The sequence below is a fragment of the Fusarium oxysporum genome, chromosome 1, assembly GCF_000149955.1.
Source record: "Fusarium oxysporum f. sp. lycopersici 4287 chromosome 1, whole genome shotgun sequence".
In the NCBI taxonomy this organism is placed as follows: domain Eukaryota; kingdom Fungi; phylum Ascomycota; class Sordariomycetes; order Hypocreales; family Nectriaceae; genus Fusarium; species Fusarium oxysporum.
Genome location: NC_030986.1, coordinates 107265 through 129074, shown reverse-complemented (window position 1 = coordinate 129074; position 21810 = coordinate 107265). Strand labels below are relative to the sequence as shown.

General features: G+C 47.2%; 10 protein-coding genes across 10 annotated transcripts in view; 7 read left to right on the top strand and 3 right to left on the bottom strand.

Annotated features, from left to right (window-relative positions):
- The window catches only part of FOXG_10860 (uncharacterized protein), a gene marked incomplete at both ends in the record, with an annotated part of 4697 nt that extends 3461 nt beyond the window's left edge, over positions 1-1236 (top strand). Inside the window, 3 exons of the mRNA XM_018390332.1 lie at positions 14-394; positions 460-546; positions 609-1236. Of these exons, the coding sequence (XP_018248772.1) occupies positions 14-394; positions 460-546; positions 609-1236 (1096 nt within the window). The remainder of the gene's footprint in view (positions 1-13; positions 395-459; positions 547-608) is intronic.
- A 1439-nt stretch (positions 1237-2675) lies between these two features.
- Positions 2676-3499, top strand: FOXG_20394 (uncharacterized protein; the record flags this gene model as incomplete). Its single annotated transcript, XM_018400677.1, has 3 exons — positions 2676-2957; positions 3039-3237; positions 3291-3499. 3 exons carry the CDS (start codon positions 2676-2678, stop codon positions 3497-3499), a joined length of 690 nt encoding a protein of 229 aa, XP_018248771.1.
- Positions 3500-4533: 1034 nt separating this feature from the next.
- On the bottom strand, positions 4534-5487 carry FOXG_10858 (uncharacterized protein). Its single transcript, XM_018390331.1, has one exon. It carries the CDS (start codon positions 5373-5375, stop codon positions 4758-4760), a length of 618 nt encoding a protein of 205 aa, XP_018248770.1. The 5' UTR covers positions 5376-5487; the 3' UTR covers positions 4534-4757.
- A 3000-nt stretch (positions 5488-8487) lies between these two features.
- On the top strand, positions 8488-8652 carry FOXG_20393 (uncharacterized protein; the record flags this gene model as incomplete). Its single annotated transcript, XM_018400676.1, has 2 exons — positions 8488-8515; positions 8555-8652. 2 exons carry the CDS (start codon positions 8488-8490, stop codon positions 8650-8652), a joined length of 126 nt encoding a protein of 41 aa, XP_018248769.1.
- Positions 8653-10370: 1718 nt separating this feature from the next.
- Positions 10371-11387, top strand: FOXG_10857 (uncharacterized protein; the record flags this gene model as incomplete). Its single annotated transcript, XM_018390330.1, has 2 exons — positions 10371-10470; positions 10522-11387. 2 exons carry the CDS (start codon positions 10371-10373, stop codon positions 11385-11387), a joined length of 966 nt encoding a protein of 321 aa, XP_018248768.1.
- A 2711-nt stretch (positions 11388-14098) lies between these two features.
- On the top strand, positions 14099-15723 carry FOXG_10856 (uncharacterized protein). Its single transcript, XM_018390329.1, has 6 exons — positions 14099-14338; positions 14389-14425; positions 14474-14550; positions 14606-14997; positions 15054-15127; positions 15178-15723. The coding sequence occupies exons 1-6, from the start codon at positions 14180-14182 to the stop codon at positions 15513-15515; spliced, it is 1077 nt and encodes a 358-aa protein (XP_018248767.1). The 5' UTR covers positions 14099-14179; the 3' UTR covers positions 15516-15723.
- A 754-nt stretch (positions 15724-16477) lies between these two features.
- On the top strand, positions 16478-18515 carry FOXG_10855 (uncharacterized protein). The gene is made up of 3 exons (XM_018390328.1): positions 16478-17111; positions 17172-17307; positions 17368-18515. The coding sequence occupies exons 1-3, from the start codon at positions 16751-16753 to the stop codon at positions 18467-18469; spliced, it is 1599 nt and encodes a 532-aa protein (XP_018248766.1). The 5' UTR covers positions 16478-16750; the 3' UTR covers positions 18470-18515.
- Positions 18516-18626: 111 nt separating this feature from the next.
- On the bottom strand, positions 18627-19448 carry FOXG_20392 (uncharacterized protein; the record flags this gene model as incomplete). Its single annotated transcript, XM_018400675.1, has 1 exon — positions 18627-19448. One exon carries the CDS (start codon positions 19446-19448, stop codon positions 18627-18629), a length of 822 nt encoding a protein of 273 aa, XP_018248765.1.
- Positions 19449-19643: 195 nt separating this feature from the next.
- Positions 19644-20185, top strand: FOXG_10854 (uncharacterized protein; the record flags this gene model as incomplete). The annotated part of the gene is made up of 3 exons (XM_018390327.1): positions 19644-19693; positions 19770-19849; positions 19902-20185. The coding sequence occupies 3 exons, from the start codon at positions 19644-19646 to the stop codon at positions 20183-20185; spliced, it is 414 nt and encodes a 137-aa protein (XP_018248764.1).
- An 873-nt stretch (positions 20186-21058) lies between these two features.
- On the bottom strand, positions 21059-21606 carry FOXG_10853 (uncharacterized protein; the record flags this gene model as incomplete). Its single annotated transcript, XM_018390326.1, has 2 exons — positions 21059-21200; positions 21257-21606. 2 exons carry the CDS (start codon positions 21604-21606, stop codon positions 21059-21061), a joined length of 492 nt encoding a protein of 163 aa, XP_018248763.1.
- Between the last annotated feature and the right edge of the window lie 204 nt (positions 21607-21810).

Genomic DNA, 21810 nt, shown 5'->3' with positions numbered 1-21810 from the left:
GCTGGACGGAGAGAACATCAACACATCACCGACTGCTGACCCAGTCCCAGAGGACGATGTATCTACTTTCAATGGTGCAGCGCTGGCTGTATCTGACTTTAATCGTGGTCGTCTCTGTTACGGCGACAGCTCTCGTAGGTGTAATAACTCAGCTTCGGTCTAGTTCAAGTCTCTCTGGTGCATCGCTAGTCACTTTGATGACGTTGAGTCAGTCCTTGAGTGACATTGTGCGATTCTATGCTGCGCTAGAGACTTCTATTGGAGCCGTAGCTCGGCTCCGGAATTTTACTACCAAGACTGGGACGGAACGTATTTCGCATGATGAAGGGAAACGTGATGAACGGTGGCCATCTAAGGGAAATGTTGAGGCTCGGGGAATTTGGGCGACGTATAAGTAAGTTTCTTGCTCAAGCTTTCTGGAGACGGAACCGGAAACGGTGACTTACAATTTGGATTTAGTGGAGATGCTGAGGAATATGCGCTGCAAGGAATTGACGTCTCGATCCGAGCGGGCGAAAGGATAGCTTTGTGCGGTCGTACAGGAAGGTTTGTCTCTCAACATCACACAAATTTTCGAAAGGCATTTTGGCTAACTGAAGCGATGGTAGCGGAAAATCTTCTTTTATTCTCCTTCTTCTCGCTCTTCTGGAGCCCGTACAACAGGATGATGCCGAGTACACATTGTCCATTGACGGTGTTCCTCTCTCATCCATAAGTCCACAGACAATACGGGAAAGACTAATAACAGTGCCCCAAGACCCAGTGTTCTTGCCCATAGGCAGCACTTTTATGGAGAATCTTGATCCACTGGGCTCAGCCACCATAGAGCAGTGTCGCGAAGTGCTGCAAGCAATGGACCTCTGGAACATGGTGGAGGCCCAGGGTGGACTTGACGGTGTTCTATCAGAATCCTCACTGAGTCAAGGCCAGAGGCAGGTCTTCAACATTGCACGAGCAGTGCTCAAGCGGAAGACGACGGGTAGTTCTGTACTCCTCTTGGATGAGTTCACCAGCTCGGTTGATGCTGATACCGAGCGGGACATGCTTGCGATGATTGACAGGGAGTTTGCGGGCTGTACTATCGTTATGGTAGCGCATCGGCTGCACATTGTGTCTGAATTTTGCGACAGGGTGCTTGTTTTGGATCACGGAAGGATTGTAGAGACTGGTGACCCTCGGACACTGGCAAGGGTCGATGAGACGTGGTTTGCGAGTTTGTTGGCAGCTGTAGGATAGAAGGTAGATTCAAGATGGCTCACTGAATACAAACCATAAAACTCAGATTTGTTTTGCCAATAGCACGAGCGGGATCGTCATGTCGGCAGGTTGTTCCGCGGACTATAGAAGCGAAGCTGACATCAACAGCATGTTTCCGAATTGAGAAGGTGGTGATGTTTCGCGTGGAGTGTCTGTGCATAGGTACGCGTCGTCAATTTCCCTGGCCTTGCTCCTAGCCCTTTCCTTTTACCAGTACATGACTGATCGAATGTAATTAACTATACGCCATACCCGGGTAGGCAGGTACGTTTTGCTTGTCAGGTCCATCTGCCGGCGCTGTGGCCCAGCTAGTCCTCGCTAGTCAAAAGTTGGTCCCAGGAACCTATTGGAGATGTCATGACCAGCTAATTCCACGGATGTGAGCTTGAAAATATGGATTGAAAAGACTTTGAGTGGATGAATGTGAGTCTCAGTAGTCTCGGCAGCCTACTTCAGACGAGGAAAGCTGCGTTAAGATAGGCATGGTCAGGCCAGACTGTACAGTTCCAAACATGATTAGTATCACGTCCCTATTAGCTGTGTTAATAGCGCAAAGTTTAACCTTATACAATGCCATACCTTGATAGCTATTGAAACAATGCCGGCGCTAGACGACACGTGCATCTGGGAAAGGACTCAATTCAGTATACTATAGCTAACGGACTTACCTATTACTCAGACAAGGCCTCATTGCCTCCACTCCGAAGCAGAAGACTTCATTTATCGCGGGTTGGTAAAGAGGATACGAGCCAGGTAGATGGTCACTGACAACCAGATTATGGATCTTCGGCATCTTGCCGGCAAGAACGGCATGCGATCCTGTTCCCAAAGAGTCAGGGACGTGATCAACTCGAGACCGCCTCGCCTACCGCGGTGAGAATGAATCTCAGGAAACCATTATAATACACAGTGGCGGCGATCGGTGCTTGTCAGATAGCTCTTCATTGCAAGATAACCAGGTTACTACGCAAAGAGAAGGTCCTAGGCCAAGACTTTACAGCGACGCGTGTAAATGGCCTTTACTCTTAAATTAGTAAATATGACCTCTCACAGCTAGGTAGATATTCAATCCTACTGATTCGCTACATAAGTCTAAGTCCATTCAGAGGATCGTGAATAGTTGCTAAATACGAGAATAGCCGCATATACGGCTGCCGATCTACCCGCCTGCTCGGCACAGTCTCCGATAGGGACCCTCGGGAGACGGCCGGCATCGTATCCCGGCAATACAGGGACCACCTAAGGATGCCGACGACATCTCGGTCAGTATAGAAGAGAAAATTCAGTATTACAATAGTGAGCTCGATGCAAGATATATATAAACTCCAGTCTCATTCACTCTCAACGACCAAGCAAGCAGCAAGCACCTTTACATCAACTTCATTATTCTCTGACCTTATTTATTACACAAAGCAAGCATGTTTATCCCAGCTCTGCTGGCCGCTCGTGGGCCCATCTCGGCCCTGACCATCTTGGTGAGCACAGCAACCTTCAGTGCCGGTGCCTTCTTCGTCGCTCTTCGCAACACCGCTCTCGATTGCCCTCGCCACTCTGCTACTAACGCCGCCTGTGGTGTTGATATCCTGACACATCTCGTCACCTTCATTGCCGCTGCTGGTGCCACTGCTGGAGCTACCTTTATCGGACTGACCAATCCTACTCCCTGTGATTCCCCCGTTTTCCGTGTCGACGGTGTTGATGTTGATTGGTATGAAAACGCAAACTCGCATCGACATGGGCTCAACAGAACTATTGACAATCCCGCCATTGTTGAGTGACAGTTCAACCACACCTCATCTATCCAGAGGTACATCACATATGAGAAGGATGGTTATCTGCATAAGCGTCTTGATACTAGAGTCGACATTCCGGATCCGAGTGGAAAGAGAGCTTTATGTCGCGCCTACTACGATACCCGCTTCTGGTCTGACGACCTGCGCACTTGGGAGTACCGTACGACGCCGATGCTTCCGTTTGTAAGTACACAAAACTATCTCCCACCTACCGAAATTGAGGCAGCTCACAACAAAAAGGGGCCGACATTGGCGAAGATCTTTTCTACCAGTTTGTAAATCGGGAGTGGAAGGCAAGATGTGTATGGTTCAGGGGAAACAAGGCAGCCACTGGTGGTATCTACGAGGCTTCTTTCGAGCTGGGTGCATCTTGTAGCCAAGAGGAGCCTGCCTATCTCAACTGTGGCAAAGCTACATATAACGTTGAGGTTGCCGGTTTTAACTTCTAGTTAAGGGATGGCAAGCTTCGAAGGTTACTTCTGCCACAGCATAACCAATTATGGGAGACCAACAAGAACGGGACCGACGGCGCTCCACTGCGACACCTTAGGACTAATATATCATTCTTTATCCAAACTATCAAGTAGATAGAACACACTCACTAGCACTTTATACACTCTTGCTTATCAGAATAGTTCATGCAGTTAATCGCAGTATCTATAAAGGATTCAGCCAGGGGAGGAGAGCAGATATTGGATTTCGTTGCAAGTACGAGTTTTAATACTGCATGAGTGCGGCGATTGATGTTTCAATTTCGGATGCGAAGGGCAATGATCTTGAATAACATATTAACTAGTCACCCGAAGGACATGAAGTAATTGCTCCACAGCACTTCCATGCAGTAGAATCGGTTGGTCGGCATGCCCTGAGGAGATAGTAATGTAGGATCGACAAACGTTCCCTTCTAATCTCACCCCAAGAAATCCAGTAGTGCTAGCCTAAAGCCACTTTATACACAGCGCAGCAACTACTATATTCCAAACTTAACACATTACTCAACTCTACAAAGCATCAGATACTTATTTACACTTATTAAAGGCAGTGGCTATCAGACATCACTATCGTCGCGGTCATTAGTCGCAATTGCCAGGTCTTTAATCGATGCGAAGAACCCCGTTCAGCATCATCTTCGGTCTCATTCGGAACACGTCAGATGACATAAATCTCAGGTCTCCGCGCTTCAAGCCAAAAAGGATAGACCTCTACTTTTCTCATGCACCTTTTCGTGGCCGTCTTATATCGCGTATGCACGATGTCAAGGTCAAGTGCGACGTGGCATCTAAGTTTAAGGAACTGGATTCTTCAAGTGGCAGTAAACCTTGAGTGATTATCGATATTATTTATCAACTTCAGTATACGAGGTAAGATGCGCAGTAAGCACCAGCTCTGATGTCTATAAGCATGAAATAACAGTCTTAAAAGATCGCAAGGATATGTGGCAACTCGTGGCTCAAAATCTAAATATATATAATTTAATTTTTTATGTTCTTTAATATACTATCTTATAGTCCTCCTATATACATCCAAGATAAGCAAGTTCAAAGGGAAAAGTCAAGGCCAACGGTTAGAGCAAGTCTTCATCAACAACGAAGAGCCCTTCTTTGTTCAGCCTTTGTAAAAACCCTCTCGATCTATGCATCACCAGCTCTTCCTCCGATATTCACTCGCCTCGAAATCAGTCTCTCAAAGAGGCCTTGCCAGGCGCCTTTAAATCGCCACGCTTCCAATCTTCTGGTTTTTGTCGTTGAAGATATGGAGGGCTTTTGCAACAACAAGATTGCCCAATTCGATGCCGGCAGTGCTGACAACGCTCACAGCAGTGCCGCTAGCATCCAGACCTAGGTCAATGACACCAGATACTACTTTAGTGCTGAAGTCAAAAATTGCATTCTGTGCGGTCTTGAAAGGATTTGCGCCATTCTCGAAGTGCGTAGCGACAACGGGACCGTTGGTCTTGACGTTGGTGAGTTTATCAAAGAAGGCGTTGATACCCTCATGGTTGCCTGGGAGTTGATTGATCACGTAGTCGATGACAATGATTCCCAGGACTCTGCCAGCTCCGTTCACAACGTGGATCTTGAAGAACGAGTCGATGGCTCTCTTAGATATGCCTGAAGCTGCTTCGTCACTCAAGTCGCGAGGAACGATCGCAACTTCGTTTGTCTCAGCGTTGGCGTTTTCATGATCCCCGGGTACGCCCAGGGCAGGAAGGGGGCTGATAACATTGTTGTTGGATGGAGAAATGTCGGAGGATGGTACAGGCGAGGCTGTCACGCCTGCAATGGTAGCGAGGCCGAGAAGGATGGGACCAAGAGAGAACTTCATGGTGAGAAGGATGTTAGAGGTAGACGGTGGAGAGTTGTAAAGAGCGGAATAAAGATCTGTTGAATAACTTGTGGATGTGATGAGGAGATGGAGAATGGAAAGGGACGAGGTGTTGGCCTATTTATATGCAAACACTGTCGAGATCACGGTGCTATTTCTTACCATGCCACTGAATACTCAGTAAAGCTTCATCTTTGAAGGTAGGACTGGCAAGTAGGCATGCATGCAATTGTGCCATTGTAGGAGTAAGATGAAGGGCAGACCGGAATACGAGAATTCTAGTCCTATATTCATCTGAAACACCAGCTAAGATAGTAGGTTGAGTAGTAAAGTATTAGGGGTAAATGTTAAACTTAAATTCTAAACCTTACTAGTACCAGCACACTTCTCGGCCTTACCATAGATATAGTTCAAGAGCCAGATCTAGTTCGGCAATCACGGCACGGAATGCATTTAAAGTTCCAATTGCTGTAAGCCAAACATCGCCTTATTGCTTAAAATGACATAGACAAGCAGTATAGACCAAGCCAGCTCCGGTCAACCTTCCCAAAACATAGTAGTTTACTTCGTCGTATAGACAAAAGACCTGTCAAGGATATATCCTTAGCTGTCAGTTCTCGTATCTCGTGGTGAGGCTCGGCAGATGCAACCCTGTCACAACATGCACAGCTGTATATAATTGACTACAAGCTACATGCGTCTTTCCCACTATGATGAGGTATCTATCTTTTAACACATCTGCCGAACTATGGCAATCACGACTGTTCGTCTGACACATTTGCCGAGTAATCTAAGTTCCATGCGATCATTGTTAACCCTCAGCCACAGTTTTCAACTGCAAATAACACATCTAGCTCACATTTCAGACGTAATTATCTGGCGCACCTATCATAAGCTGAAGCGAGCTGAAGCCGACAGCGCGAAACAAGGACGAAGTTGCAACAACGTGCTCGATCTACGAGGTAAGGTGAAGTAATGCGCGCGACGTGGATATTATCTAACAGCCGTCGGGCTTATGGGCTAAAACTGACTTTCCCAGAGACGCCCAGGGTCGACAGTGCTCGGTATATCTCCACCCGTAACTGTGTTTGTTTTCTGAGTTATTTGGCAAGTCATTGCCTAGCCTTTTGCTTTAATTTCTTTCCTCCTGGCTACTTTCCTTCTGGTTCCTTTTCTCTGTCTAATGTCTCCTTACACCAGCAATTGCAGCTACAAATGTCATACTGTTGCCAAGAGCCTCATATTGTTGATTATCAGAACTTAAGCATTTAACGCCCATCCTTGCTTGTCTAACTAGGATATTTGTCGATTTCACTTTAGGCATACTATTTACCAAATCAGGCTTTATTTATATACCTAACTAATACCTCTACCTCTCTTACCTACTTGCTTTAACTTTTATAGCTATTTACTTAATAAGGATTTAGAGTTAAGTATAATTAGGATATTAGCATAGTATATAGTAGTTATTAGGTTAGGTATATATATACCAAGAGATATACTATTAGTAGAAAGTAGAGGAGCGATTCAATAATTATCTACTTTTGCATATACAGTAGTAGTGCAACTGCAGCCAGGTCAGCCAGAAGGTAGAGTGCTATAGGAGCTATAACTTCTTTAGATGCAAAGAAGCGGCTTAGCTTGATTTACGTGACCGGAGCTATATTAGTATAATAATATCTGTAAAATAGCTATTACTAATTCTAGAAGGAATATCTCTAGAGTTGTTAGCAGAGGAATAATGATCTCTTTCTATTCATATGCTAGGTTACTCTGGCTGTTGTTATTCTAGTTACTTTATTAACCAGCATAGCTTTTATTATTACTAATAGAATACATATTTGTGTACTACTTAGTGTTATGCATTACGGCATATCTACCCGCCATAAGCGGCATAGCGGTGCTTATGCCTTATTAAAAGTAGGATAGATCATTTGGCTATGTGTTATCCGGTGGAGTTCAGAGATAACCGAATGCCTTGTCTGCTCCATCTCTAGTCTCTATAGCCTGCCTAGGCTTGGCAGAGTAAATATAAGGTTTAGGAGCAACGAGGTCTCGCTTGTAGCAGCTGTTGCTGTCTGTATCAAAACTATCTTTAGTTGGCCCTACGCTGCTGAAGAACCTAGTATGGTTTGTATTTCCTCTAGGCTGTCCTATGGTATATCGGCTGATGGGTGCTTGACTCGGGTTACAGGAGGGTTGCCGGGAGGGTTCACAAGAACAAATAGTGATGCAGCTTTAGCAGGACGCCTGAGTTCCGATTTGTCCTCTAAGCGTTGTATGGTGGCTCTTTCTTTCCGACGATGAATACAATGGTAAGGTCACGATTTTCCACGCTGCCTAATAATATGATATGATATAAGACCAGGAGATTACATTTAAAAACTCAGGAGCCGTGCAAGGTAGCATGAACATGGCAAGCACAAACGGCATAGCCACAAAGCGTCAGGCCAGTCATTCGCTAAGGTTCCCGTATTGCGAGGCTACTGCAGCTAAGTACCACCCTTGGCAGGCTGCATCGAATCTGGTCGATTCCCAAAATGGCGTGTTTCCATGGCAAACGAAACAGTTCGAGAGCCTGTCGAGAAGCCCAGCGATGAGACCAGTGCCTAACGTGGACTGAAGCATTAGGCTCGAGCCATCGATAAGGGAATGTCCGGCGTTAGGAGCAGTGAGTAAGGAAAGCACGTTATCTCCAAACATGAGTCGAACTCGTTTTTCGGCTTCAAACGGCGAAAGCCACGTTTGCGCTGATGACTTCATCGTAGTAGGGTTTGAGACGAAGCCCTAACTGACGTAATGACCCGATGCATCAGGCAAGGAGTTGGTAGTTGAGACTCGAGCTGGCGGGACGGAATCCCGTGGGCGCCATTTCCACTGCTGCAATTGCAGTGCAGACTCTCGACCATGGGCTTGGAATTCATGCCATTCGGCCAATCGCCAGTAAAGGCGACCTGCAAATGTAATCGTGTTGTCACCTATAAAGGGTTGTGAGCCTGCGACAATCTTGTTGCAGTCAATACAGCGGAAAGGGTCCAAAGGCCTCGGGATCTCCAAGTTCGGCATGAGTTTCTTCATGCGCTCTCTGGCCTCGCGGCGCTGTGTTGCATATATGTCGGAATATGTCTGTCGCGTCTCTGGTAAGTTGCTCTGGACAATTCCTAAAACTGGTACAATAGCTGAGCTGCTGGGTACTAATTCAATTTCTCAGGGTCCCCATGGCTCAGTGATGCTGTCTGCTGAGGAGGTACAGATTCTGGCGACTCTGCCTCACTAGCAGAAATCAGCTAGGCGGCCACTGCTGCTTGCCGAATCTTTCCCTGGGGCTCTGGGCGGTCGTCCTGCCTAACCTCAGTGAAGATGTCAGCGATAGCCGCCTTCATTGCAGCCTTCTGAGCCTTCAGGTCATGCAACCCGCGGCGTTGTCCCTTTCGAAACTCACTCTGTGCCAGGCGGTTTCGATCGCGCCGCCGCTAAGTCTTGATGATCAGCCATAGCGCGCTTGAAAATGGTACCTGAAGGTGATTCTGGCGGAACTGCTAGGCAAACGCAGCAGCATGATGAGCTGACCATACATCTAATTCCACTGCGGCATCCTTCATTTCGCAGGCAAAGAGTCCTTGCCGCAAACTCCGGTTAAGTGGGTAATTGATGAGTAGCAGGAAAGTTCTAGGATGGCGGCATCGCGGGGTGGCTCTTTATCAAAGATTATGTCGTTTTACGTGATATTTGCGGCTGAGACTTGTGGCTGAGAGCTTATATCATCACACGGAATTTAAGTTTTAGACGGTACAAATGTGTGAGTAGGGGCAATTCTGGTATGGTTAAGATGTGAGGGGAATTATCCCCCTATAGTTAGAGCAGGCAGCTAATAATAACACTATTCACAAGACCTTAGTTTTAAGATACAGCATTTTGGCAATAAGGTCCTTAGATAAAGCAACAGGTAAGAAACCTCAACATTAGCAAGCGAATATACCAATAAAGGCTCTATAAGCAAATTTAACACACTAAGACACTAAGTAGTATTTATTTATTATTTTACTTAACTTGGTATTGTATAACTAACATACCTTTATTGCATTAGCTAAAGTCTTCAGAGATGCTTTAGTGCTTAAAGGACTCGATCTGAGTTATAATAATACTAAGAAAATAATACTGGTATTACCTTGGGCTTTAGACAGCGCAGCACCAGCAACTCTATAAAGAGGATTCCCTGAGGCATTTAGATAAACCTCTTGAGAATATTGTAATCTTCGCTGCACCTGGAGATCTGCTCGTCTTCTCTCCGTCGCAAGCCGGAGTACTCTCTCATAACAGAGAAGTACTTAATAATTAATAACTAATAAGAACTAAGTAAACTGTCACAGCTCCCATAGTAGCTCAAGCCACAGAAGGTCTAGACTTTTCAATGCTAGGGTACTTGCGTGAGATAATAGCCTGGGAATTGCTTTTGACCAATTATGTAGGCAATACATGTCAGTAGGCAACAGGACTGGTTAGCGTTGCATTGCGTTCAAACCCAGCTAGGCTAATAAGCGGCTTTCGGCACTTCATTTACGAGCCTTAACGCCCTTAATTGAGCCCATTCATACGTTAGGCTCAGGGCTGAAACGAATATTATATCTTACTTGTTTGTGTTGTACTGATATTTATGCATTACGCTCCCTCTCGTGACTCTAGGACTAAGCCGCTTATCCGGAGGTCCCTCTTAATGGGAGGCCGTCAGTACAGGCACTATTACCCTCCATCAGAACATTGGATAGACGATGGCGCCTGACCATACCACTCTGCGCGCCATGCGCAGTCGGGAGGTATATGAACCCCGCATCAGCCTGTCAATGGCATCATCTCACCTCTTGGCATGATCTCTATTCATGCCGCGACTAATATTCAACGATTTCGTTCCCCCGAGTCTCAAAATCACCATAGCCCTTTGACTCAAACGCCATCCTCCCCCTTACCAACAATCCCCAACAAGATCGTGTAGCTTATATGCCCGCATCTACTTTTTCGTCTGCGAAGCGCTGGGAGGTGATGGGCCAACCTTACCTACTGGCTGGGTGTCGAACTGGAGCCCAGAGCACAATGCATGGTTAGTTGCACCAAGCTCCATTCTGTCAAATGGTTCGACTGTGTTGCTCAGTCTTGTTGCCTAGGTACTATGTCTTTCCTGCTACTGGAGCTACTCAGTGGGCGCGTCCGGTCTCCCCGCCCAGGCAGCAGCAATACCAGAATCTTCAAGATCATAATGTCCCTACGATTGAGAATCATCCAACTACCACGGATGTGGGGGCGGACAACCAACCCCTTGGGGATGGAGATCGCGGCCTAGGAAAGACTGCACTGGCTATGGGTGGAGGCTTTCTGGCTGGCTCCTCCTTTCGCAATAAATTCGGGAAACATCACGAAAGCCATGGCCAACAAGATGGTTTAGGGAAAATGGCCCAGTCCGCTGCAATAGCTGGCGCTGGTGTCGTCGGAGCCAAGATAATGGGTCTTTTTGGAAACAAGCAGCAACAGCACCAACCAGCACCAACGGTGCAAACGGCATCTTACACGCATACGCAAACACAGACGCACTTCTATCCGGTCTTTGTACCTGGACCCCAAGTATCACCACCGCCATCATATTATGGGCAACATCCGCCAGGTAACTCCGGGCATGCTCACAATCCCACTGCTGAAACAGTTGGAGTAGTGCCCGGCATACAGAGCTTTGGCTCGCCACATCAGGCGGGGGGTGCGCCTATGTCACTTCAAAGCTCAAGTTCTATAGGTGCGTTTCAGCCTCAGACTGGTCCACCACTGCATATATATGGTGCTGTATTTGCAGACAAGGACGTTACGCAAATAGTCCGAAGCCTTGTGACTCCACAGCAAACCCTGCAAATCAAAGGAGATTCACTGGTAGAACAGTTTGGCGATCCATGGCCTGACGTGGAAAGAAAGATGTTTAACGTGTTGTATTCGTACGGAGATCGACCCATGGAGCTTCTTGCCGCTGAGTAAGTCAAGTCACATTTAATGGTTGCAATGATTGGGGGTTAACCTGTCCGATATAAAGCACGACCACGTCTAATATCGAAATCAAACACGAGGCTATATCCAAAAAGCGAATGGAATTTTGCCAGGCTCCACCCTCACCAATTATTGCTGTGGTCTGGGGATATGAGAATGCATTGACGTAAGTATCAGCTCACTTCGACACATTTGTATTTGCGCGGGTGACTGACAAAATTGCACAGAAGGGCGAGGATAGAACAGCTGGAGAAAGAAGGTGAGTTGGACGGTACAGGAGATACTCTCGGAGCAGGTGGGTTTTGGGGTTGGGAGCCAAAGACGTTGGTGTGCTATTATAGGACAAACGAGGGGGATGTTGGGATCGCGTATTGTAGAGATGGAGGGACAATCCGCCTCCCCTGGAACCCGCTAGCTAAATGGACTTAGTTATTATGGTTGGTATGGGTTAACAGAGTGGCAGAATGGTCGCGATCGAATGTCTCGAAGCTCGTGCGGATCGTATTTGCAAAAATACGCATTGTCTGGAATAAATTGTTAGGTCCCAACACTAAAGACCCTGAATTGCTCCCTCAACGAATTGTCTCAGGAAAAATAGGCTGCAATACGAGATATTTCTTTTACGAGGCGGTGGCAGCGAAACGAGCTCTGCCTTCTTGTTAAAGCCCGGTCCAGTCGAAACCCGTCGCCACCGTTCCGGAAATCAGGCTTGATGAGCTTCGGGCCAGGGATTCCCAATTGCACAGCTCACGTAATAATTTTAGCTGCATCTATCTTTGCGATCATTTGAATGCACAATTGCTATACGTTAGACCAGAGGTAAGAGATTTTTTTGTTTGTTTGTTTGTTTGTTTGTATATTTTTCGTCTGGGTGGCTGTAACGAAGCCAGATCTCCTACTGGAGCAAAAGACGTGCTGAGCTAGCTAGGTACAGGGAAACCCCGCTTCCTTCACCATCCAGCATACCAATGGCACAAAAGGTGCTGTATTTCTCAAGCCCGTCACCCGTCAGCGGGTTCGGGGGCAATCTATTGTCGAACTTTTTCCACCGACCAGAATTCTCTCGCGCATCACTACATCTGCCGACGCAGTCCACAATCTCCAGTAACCAAGTTGTAGCTCGTAGTCGACTGTCGCGGCGGCAGGGAAAAACCTCGGGAAGGAATCAGAGGCCGACGGTGCGGCTTGCCTTCAAAGGAGAAAAACCCATCGCAATCGGCGTCGTTGATCGGGAGGATGTCGCTACCGATGCCATGGGCATCGTCCTCCGATATCTAAGGCGTTCTGGTTCTGAGGTGCCGCCATTAGATCCGACAAAGGTGTTGTCAGAGAAGGCGAACTCTCCAAAATTCCTTCTCTGAAAACTGCTGTTAGGGAGCCGATAGCATCCCCGCAGTTTTGTGTGGTCGCGTGGCCTGCAGAAAATCCCGCTCCTAACACGGCACTAACAGTGCGTGCCAAGAAAGAATTTTTACAGGGGAGAGTTGGGTAAGAGATTTGTTTAGTGATTTTCTAATATATAGGGTATCTCGTGGCTGGATTCCCATCTCGCAGAAACAACTTCATGCATTTACGTTTAGGTAATCCGGAGTCTGTAAATAGCACTCCGAGTTACCAATTTGCCAATGCTAATACCTATATGCATGCCCTGTACCCCTTGCATTCTCCTAACTTTCGGAAGCGGAAACGGTTGGCCCGTTCTTCCGTCCCGTCCCAAGTCCTTGAGCGGAGCCTACGCCATATAAGGAATGTCGGAAGCGATGCCAGTTCAAGAAGGCCTACATGCCTGTCTGGAATGAGCCAATCCCGGTCATACTCCACGACTGTGGGCTGTTAAAAGCTTTGTTGGCTCGCTTGGGAATACCTCTCAGATTTGCTTTCCACCCAAGTAATTCGCGCAAGAAATTTCCTGATAGAGTGCCAAGCGACGGTGCAGCCGATTACCGGTAAGCGAGTTTCAGAAGGGAAGTGGGCGACCAACACGATCGGAAAGATATGCCTGTTTTGTCTTGTGTCGGTAAGACTTAACCCGAATCCGACATCTGATCAGAGAAAAGAGATTATTTAAGGTGTTAGTTCCATGGCCTTGGCAGCGGCTGACAATCAAAAGCCCGGACAGCTTAAATCCCCGTCTTTTAGGTAAAAGGTACAATATGTCACTTAGAGTTTAATGACCAACATTGTACAGGATAGTGGTGGGATCTCTCGACTCTCTGGCTGCTAGAAGTAGATTTAGACGCCTTGGGACCAATGTAGAAACACGAATGATATGATCATGACTGCGTGGTTAAAAGCTCAGTCTGCCAGTAGCCGTTGTTTTGCAATAGAAGGACTTTTATCTTTTGTGAAAGAACATGACTTTAAGTCAGCAATAACTCAATCACCACCAGTCTTGTTTGAATGAATGGTAATGCATTCTTTAGGAACTTTCTTTTTTCCAGCCGTGCCGCAGTGCATGTAACCTAAGAATATCTGCATGCAAAGATCCCTGTAAATAGACGAGTCACAGATTGATGGTGTCGTCCGAACTGTGGCCAGGATGGGAATCCAGTAGCTTTCGCGTGTGGCAACACCTTGTCAGCCGTAAGAAAGTTCTCATCGGCCTTTAAGGTTAAATGCAAAATGGGCTGTTCGTATGCAATGTGCCGCCGCAGGCAGTGCGCGCATGCATTCTAATGTTTTAAATAAAGACGCGCCAGTCGCAGTCCCTAGCTCCTTTCGCTCTCCTCCCTCGAACTGTTTTTGAAGCTTTTTTTCCAAGCTACAGTTTCCATCAGACGCCCATGTCGGAGTACTACCAAGGGCCCAACAACTCGGCCAAGCTCAAAGCCGTGACGCTTACGTTACTGGCTAGTGCTACTATTTTAGTCATATGGAGAATATCCTGGCGACTCTCGAAAAGGGTCATCGGCCTACCGGATTACCTCTTGATACTTGGTCTGGTAATATTCGCGCAACTCCGTCTTATTCGTCATGTAGACTAATTATTCAGTCCCTAAGCATATGTCTTGCTGGCTTCAACCTAGACCGTAAGTGTCGCGAGCTTGTTCACGAATTTGTTTCTAAGAAAGTGTTAGCATACTTCCGATGGGGCTACGGTTATCACAAAGATGATCTACCACCAGATATCCAGAAAGCCCTAACGCCAAAGATTGTAGATCCCTCCCGACCTCCCTTTACTTCTATCCCGCCACTAACACTACTCACAGTGCTTCTGGCTCAACCAGGTCTTTTTCAAGGCGACAGCGGGCGTGATCAAGCTTTCTATTTGTACTATTTACATGAATATCTTTAGCAAACCTGTCCTCTTGAGTACTAAGATTGCACGATACGCCAATTTTGCCCTCATGGGCGTCATCATTGCCTATTACACTGGCGGCACTCTGGTATCGACTTTCCAATGCACTCCTATTCGCAAAGCTTGGCAAGGTGATCTCGACGGGACATGCATCGACAACACCAAGTTCCGCGTAGCAAACGCCTACATCAACTCCTTTACGTCGGTCTTGCTCGTTTTGATACCCTTTCCTGCTCTTCTGTCAACGGGGCATCGGAGTAAAGAAATATGGCAGTTTCTCTTTCTCATTGCCTTGGGTCTAGCGTACGTTGAAACAGACATTTATTGAAGGTTTTCGTATTAATGAGCTGACGAGGTAGACATACGGCTTGCGCTGTGGTTCGCGTTGTGATGATCTACGTGCCTAACGAAGGAGCTGCAACTGATCCTCACTGTATGTCCATTCCTTTTTCCCAATGCTCATTATTTTTCTAACTATATCAGGGTATAATACCACGCCCAATACTCTCGCCATGGCCGAAATATTTACTGCCGTCATTGTTTCCACTATTATGACAATGCGCCCTTGTTTCCAGGTTGTTTTTAGCGGCATAGCAACGACTGTAACGAGTGCCTCACACACGCGAAGAACTAGGGTGGATAGCTCGGGTGTTATGGCATCAACCACGAGCCAGAAACGAAAGGTCGATCGACAAGGCTTTAGCAAGATTGGTCCGACCAAGACTGAGGTGCTCAATATCGAGCTGCAGAGCAGAGACCGTAGCACGGAAGAGCTATTTGCGCCTGGCCACTATCCCAGCACAAAGCATGAAAATGTATAGAATAGACTTGGACGTGTGGACTCGTCTTCTTATAATGTATCAGGGATAAACAATACCTCGGATCTCAACCTGATTGATTGTATTTGTATCAGGAACCGCGTTTGTGATGCACCTATAAAATTAAGCAGTTGGGCAAACGATAAGTCTGTCATGCCTTTTTCGATCGCCATGCGCATCTCCAGGATTTACAATTATTCCATATCTTGCGTGTGTAGTGAGGTGCACATGCGAAGTCGTTCTTTATCACTTTCAGTCCCAAATCGCCGTAATCATAGACCAGATTGGTAAATAGAGGAAACATGTACACAGTACGGAGTAGTCAAGGGAATTTGGCTCGTTGTCTCTTCGCTATAACCATGTTCAAACCCCTGACATGTTGTCAAGTCTGGTATCCACACGGGTGCGGTAATGCCGCCTTGGCTTATCTGTAGACAATGTGATCCCACCAATAGTGTCTCGTTGACTCTAGAAACCCCGTATAAATGCATCCTTCGCTACAATCATTTGAGGTATTTTGCATTTTCAACATTGCCAAGATGAACTAAATGTGTCCACCGTCCCCAATTCCGACGGGGCCGAAGATCTCTGTAGAACGTCAAGCTAAATGCCACATCCCGTCCGATTAAATTGAAGCCCGTGCTTCAATGGGGAAAGAGGGACAGACTCTTAGCTAGGCTGGTACCTAATAATAACTCTATTCACGATGGGGAAAGTTCCGGGCCTGAAGGCTTCGGATCTCACGACTTCAAGCCTTCAGAATCAACTCTAGAAAATCACTGTTGAGAAAGTAATCACATATGGTTAGTGGCTCATGAATCTCAATGCATTTTATCGCGGCCCCTGCTGTTGGTTCCGTAGTGCCGGAAACAATCTTCCTTAGTGCTTACATACCAACAGGCAGCCGTCATGGCGGTCATGTAATAGCCTGTTGTGCCCGATTAATTTCCCGTCAGCATCGTCCGATTCTCTATCTCCCGTCTCCGCCCCAATCTCGGGGAACATGAACTGCAGCGTCTGCGCCGCGCCCCTGCACCTCGCCTACGTAGGTACGCTCTGCCAAGACCTATCCTAGTCATCCATCGGGTTTTTCGGTTGTCCAACGATTAGTGACCGAGAGACATTTGTTCGTCATCCCATCTCATCCCGCCCTCTTTTGCCATTCCTTTAACTAGAACCTGAGGCGCAGTTCTTCAACACTGACGGACCGGGTACTGCTGCAGCAAAGTAAAGGAATCATGGCTCTGCTACTACGTATCTGCTGGTGTCTTGTTGTACTGAGTTGCCTGGTAGCGAGTGCTGCTTGCCATGGTGACTACGGACACTTCCGCAAGAGGTGTCTAGCTTTCAAGCCAACGGGCTTCATAAAGAATTCGACCTTGACGCGACAGGAGTTTGTTTCTGCTGGTACAACGTTACAGTTATCAGATAACGTCCCGACCTGCAACCGCGCCTCTCAAGCTGTCACAGTCGACCTGTGTCGCATTGCCCTACAAATTCCCACTTCAAAGCGGTCCTCGATCAGCTTTGAGCTATGGTTGCCCAGTGATTGGAAGGAATCGAGATATCTTGCAACTGGAAATGGCGGAATCGATGGATGTGAGTGAATTGTCAATCAACAAGCACAAGACTATGGTGAAGCTGAGACAAGACGTTTAGGCATCAAGTACGAGGATCTTGCTTATGGCACAACCAATGGTTTCGCCACCATGGGTACAAACAACGGCCACAATGGTACCACGGGTATCACCATGTTGAACAACCCCGAAATCGTCAAGGATTTCTCTTACAGAGCGTGAGTATCAGGGCCTTCCTATTCGTTTCTCAATTGTGAGCCATTGACTGATCAAACAAGTCTGCACACTGGCACTCGCTCAGCCAAGAAGCTCATCAAAGCTTTCTACGGCAAATCGCCAGCTCACAATTACTATCTCGGCTGCTCGCTGGGCGGTCGCATGGGTATCAAGGCTGCAGAGAAGTACCCTAAAGACTATGACGGAATTGTAGCTGGATGCCCAGCTGTTGACTTCAACAATCTCCAAGGCCAAAGAGCTATGTTCTACCCAATTACAGGGTCTGCAGACTCACCCAACTACATTCCCATTGACACCTGGAAAGGCCTGATCCATGACGAAGTTCTTCGACAGTGCGATAAGATCGATGGCGTTGAGGATGGAATTATCGAGGTCCCAGATAAGTGTTTCTTTAACCCAAAGACTCTTCAATGCAGCCCAAGACGTCCCAAGAACTGCTTGAACTCGGCTCAAGTCGCTCAGCTGCAAAAGATCTACGCTCCTTATACATATCCCAACGGCAAGCTCATCTTCCCTCGCATGAATCCTGGCAATGAACTACAGGCCGTATCCAAGCTCATCGCAGGCACCCCCTTCAGCTATTCTGAAGATTGGTTCCGATACGTTGTATACAACGACCCCAGCTGGGATGCTAGCACCTACAACACGAATGATGTCCAAAAGGCGGATGAGCTGAACCCATTCGACATCCGTACCTACCCTCAAGAACTCCCAAAGTTCAAGAAACGCGGTGGAAAGTTGCTCAGCTATCACGGTGGCCAGGATAACCAAATCACCCAATTCAATACCCAGCGTTTCTGGAATCGTATGTACTCTGCCGATAACGACCTTCAGGACTACTATCGCTATTTCCGCATGTCAGGCATGTTCCACTGCAACTCGGGTCCTGGCGCCTGGGCTGTTGGTCAGGGCGGTGGTGCCCCTGCTGCAGGTGTCCCATTTGATCCTCAACATAATGTATTGGCGGCCATGGTGGCTTGGGTCGAGAAGGGACAAGCGCCTGCGAGTTTGACGGGTACCAAGTTCATCAACGACACTGCCACTAACGGAATCGACTTTCAGCGTAAACATTGCCTGTACCCTAAGACGCAGACATATATTGGCGGCAATCCCAAAAAGACTTCCAGTTGGCAATGTCGATGAGACCTCTATATTATTAATACTAAAGCGCATGCGTTTATTTGACTCGTCTCTGTCTGCTGTGAACAGGAGTAAAACTGTGTTAGTCAAGCGTTTTCAACACCAAATATCCACTTGATATAAGAGCCAGCAACCTCGCTTCTGATCTCCTATCAGACATCTACAAAAACTCGACTACCGGTTCTCGTACAGGCTCACGTAATTCATCACCACCAAACTGACGGGACTGGATTTGAACGTGGAACTTGATGTTCTCCTTGTAATCATTGTTACCTTTCAACGTTTCCATTGTCTTCTTATCGATGGCGATAAACAAGTTCTCGTCTAGATGATCCTGGCAATTGCGGCATCCTGCAACATTCCATCGGCTGAGCACGGCTTCGCGCCCAACTTCGACTTTTCTACCATCGGGCAGTTCAACATGAGTGCGGATGACGAAGGAGTCAGCGTAATCTGCACGGCTGACATTGTGCACCCGCGCGATACTAGCAATGGGCCCCGTGGGTGGCGTATAACGGCCTGGATCATTGTCGACGTCGAGCGAGCCAGGACCATAGCTGTATTCAAATTTCTTGATGTCTGTCACGTCTTCCGATGCATAGAATCCACCGCCAGGCTTCTTGAAAGGATCCAATGGACTGTTTGTGTCGAGAGCTGTACCCTTCGGGAAGGTTGGGTCACCCATGCTAAAAGTGCTGTCCTTGCCAGCCTCGACCGTCAGACTACCGGCAGCAGTGCAATCATGACGGAGCTGCCAATACCAGAAGGTATAGTCGATGAAGGCGTGGTGGAGGTAGAATATGGGGTCAAAGGCGGCTGTCTCGTTCTCTCCCATGTCACCGTTGGCGCCGAGGATTGTGTCGGCATTATAGACGCCTTTCTGGTAAAAGCCACCAAGCGCAAGGTGGATGGCGTTATGCGGTTCCTCGAGGGCGACACCATAGTGCGGCCGACCACCATGCTCTACAATGCATTGTGCCATGGAAGCCTTGTTGGAGAAGACGGTATAGTTGGGCGCCTCGAGACAGATCTGAAAACGAGAAAAGACCGAGTAGGTGTCGGGGATTCTGGTATCAGGGTCGCCATCGGGTGTAATCTGGACTGTGCCGTCTATCCAGGCTTTGACATTGGAATTGAGGATCTTCGTGTTGTCTTCATGATTCAGGTACTTGGCGTTATGGACTTCAGTGTCGTGTTTGTCTTTAGGGTTTCCAACAAGACCGGAGAGTGGGTAGCGAACGGTCTTATAACCGGCAGGCTTGGTATACCGGCTCACGTCCGTGGTGGTATGATTGTCCGCCAGAGCCTTCTTCCCCAACGGCGAGGGCCTTAACTACATGTTCGTGTACTCTTATGCATTCAGCAAAGAGTGGAAGCTACACAGTAAGTCCTTTTAGTAGCTTTGACATGGATTTCCTAGGCTGACGATTTGCAGTGTGGAATGTCTTTATCCACGAGCTTGGGCATGTCCTCGGCCTGCGACACGAATTCGCCATCGGGGACGTCCGTGACGAGATGACTACGGATAGAGAGGGCGAGAAGGCCGTCCGCATCGATGCGCCTGATCCTAATTCAGTCATGAACTACCGCAACGAACCGCCGCAGCTCCAGCAGTCCGACATCGACTCAACACGCAAATTCTATAGCATGACCGAAGACGCTAACGGCAAGAGCCCCAGCATTGGCATGACACTGGTTGTTGATTATACCCCGCGGTGAGCTGTTAGTCGAGAATCAAGTAAGAATGAGCAAGAAATAATTCGGATAATGCCTTTCTATTAAAAGATTCTCTGAATTGTATTGAAGCTGTCTCTCTAAGAATGTGTATATTGCAGGACTTTAAGTAGTAAGTCCTTTGCCTTTACTTATGCTCTGAAGCATTGACCTACATATGTCTTTCCTGTTTTCTTACTGCATGCAGAAATAGTATATCAGCGAGGTAATTATAAGTCATATACCAAGGTAAGATAATTTAAGGTCCTGATAGATTGAGCTATAAAGTAAGGCCTCCGTTGACTAATATAAAACCTCCTTAGGGTATGTTTGCATAGAAACTCTTCCTAGTGAAGCAAACTTGGCTGCATCGGCATATGGTCAAGGTTTCATCGCTGGCTACCTTTCTCTTTGCTCATATTTTTCCATTCCTTCCACATCTCCTTCGCCATCATTTCGTTATTCAGAACACTCACGACTGTCATAGCGAGGAGCTTTCCTGCTTCTATAGCCTGACGTTGTGCGAGTTCCTTTTAAGTTCAAGGGGCAGTCAATTTGTTTACATGAAGAAGGAGAATCAACATGAACCATACCCTTCCTGAAGCGTTTGAAAATCCCGCTTTGTGAATCGATACGTTGTTGGTGATGGGGAACATGATATGAATCGAGGGCAACTTGTGTGAGACGTTGCCCTGATCGGTTGGTGATACGCGATCGGGATTTAAAATCTTCTCCTCAACGTTCTTGTATGAGAACTGTTTGCCATCCTTTGTATTCTCCAGGCCAAAAAAATTCATTGGTTCTTGAAGTATGCTCTTCACGACATGGCCGGGGTAATAATGGAAGACTAACCTCCGGTCTAATGGACTCGAGCTGTCATTAGAGCGGGATACTCTGCAAGAACATATAGGCCTTGGGGCCAGGGTGAGCCATCAGACTGCAGTCAAGATTGTCATACGCGCCAGCCTGAATGAGCTTGGCCTTTCCACCACCTATCTCCTGGGCTGGTGTTCCTAAGATGCTGAAGAGCTTTAGAAATGAACAACAGCAGACATGTTTCAATGGTTCTTTATTTACGTCACTTTGCCCTTGAGGCCGCCACTCTTCAGGGCGTTCTTGACGCCAAGCCCGGCGGCAACTGAGGCTGTCGCAATGAGATTGTGTCCGCATGCATGTCCCATGCCTGGGAGAGCATCGTATTCTGCGTTGAAGGATACTGCCCTGCCCTTGCCATTCGAGTACTCAGCATTGAAAGCTGTCGAAAGGTTATAAGCGCCGTGTGTGACATTGAAGCCTTGCTTCTCGAGATAGTCTGTGAAGACACGATTGGCATACTTTTCATGCCATCCGAGTTCCGGGTATTCGTCAATCTGCAAAATTGGCTCTGCGGCTCTTACTGAAAGTCTTGGACATAGGGTATTCAACATGTGAGTCAACAGATCACTCTTCTCAGCATCCCTGTATTATCCAAGCTCACCACATCCCTTTAACCTTAACATATATCACATGCAATTACCAATATCTTCCTCTCATTAACAAGAAAGGCCCCTATATATACTATAAAACTTGAGAGCTCTTATTTTAGGTGATTATGGCTATAGTAAAAGAATAGTAAACTTCATAGCCAACTC

What these genes read in the sequence shown, in the direction of transcription:
- FOXG_10858 (XM_018390331.1), bottom strand. Translation starts at nt 5,375, where the DNA reads ATGAAGTTCTCTCTTGGTCCCATCCTTCTCGGCCTCGCTACCATTGCA.
- FOXG_10856 (XM_018390329.1), top strand. Translation starts at nt 14,180, where the DNA reads ATGTCGGAGTACTACCAAGGGCCCAACAACTCGGCCAAGCTCAAAGCC. An exon ending in ACCTCTTGATACTTGGTCTG is followed by an intron (nt 14,339 to 14,388) that starts GTAATATTCGCG and finishes CTAATTATTCAG; the next exon opens with TCCCTAAGCATATGTCTTGC. An exon ending in TGCTGGCTTCAACCTAGACC is followed by an intron (nt 14,426 to 14,473) that starts GTAAGTGTCGCG and finishes AGAAAGTGTTAG; the next exon opens with CATACTTCCGATGGGGCTAC.
- FOXG_10855 (XM_018390328.1), top strand. Translation starts at nt 16,751, where the DNA reads ATGGCTCTGCTACTACGTATCTGCTGGTGTCTTGTTGTACTGAGTTGC. An exon ending in AAATGGCGGAATCGATGGAT is followed by an intron (nt 17,112 to 17,171) that starts GTGAGTGAATTG and finishes CAAGACGTTTAG; the next exon opens with GCATCAAGTACGAGGATCTT. An exon ending in AAGGATTTCTCTTACAGAGC is followed by an intron (nt 17,308 to 17,367) that starts GTGAGTATCAGG and finishes TGATCAAACAAG; the next exon opens with TCTGCACACTGGCACTCGCT.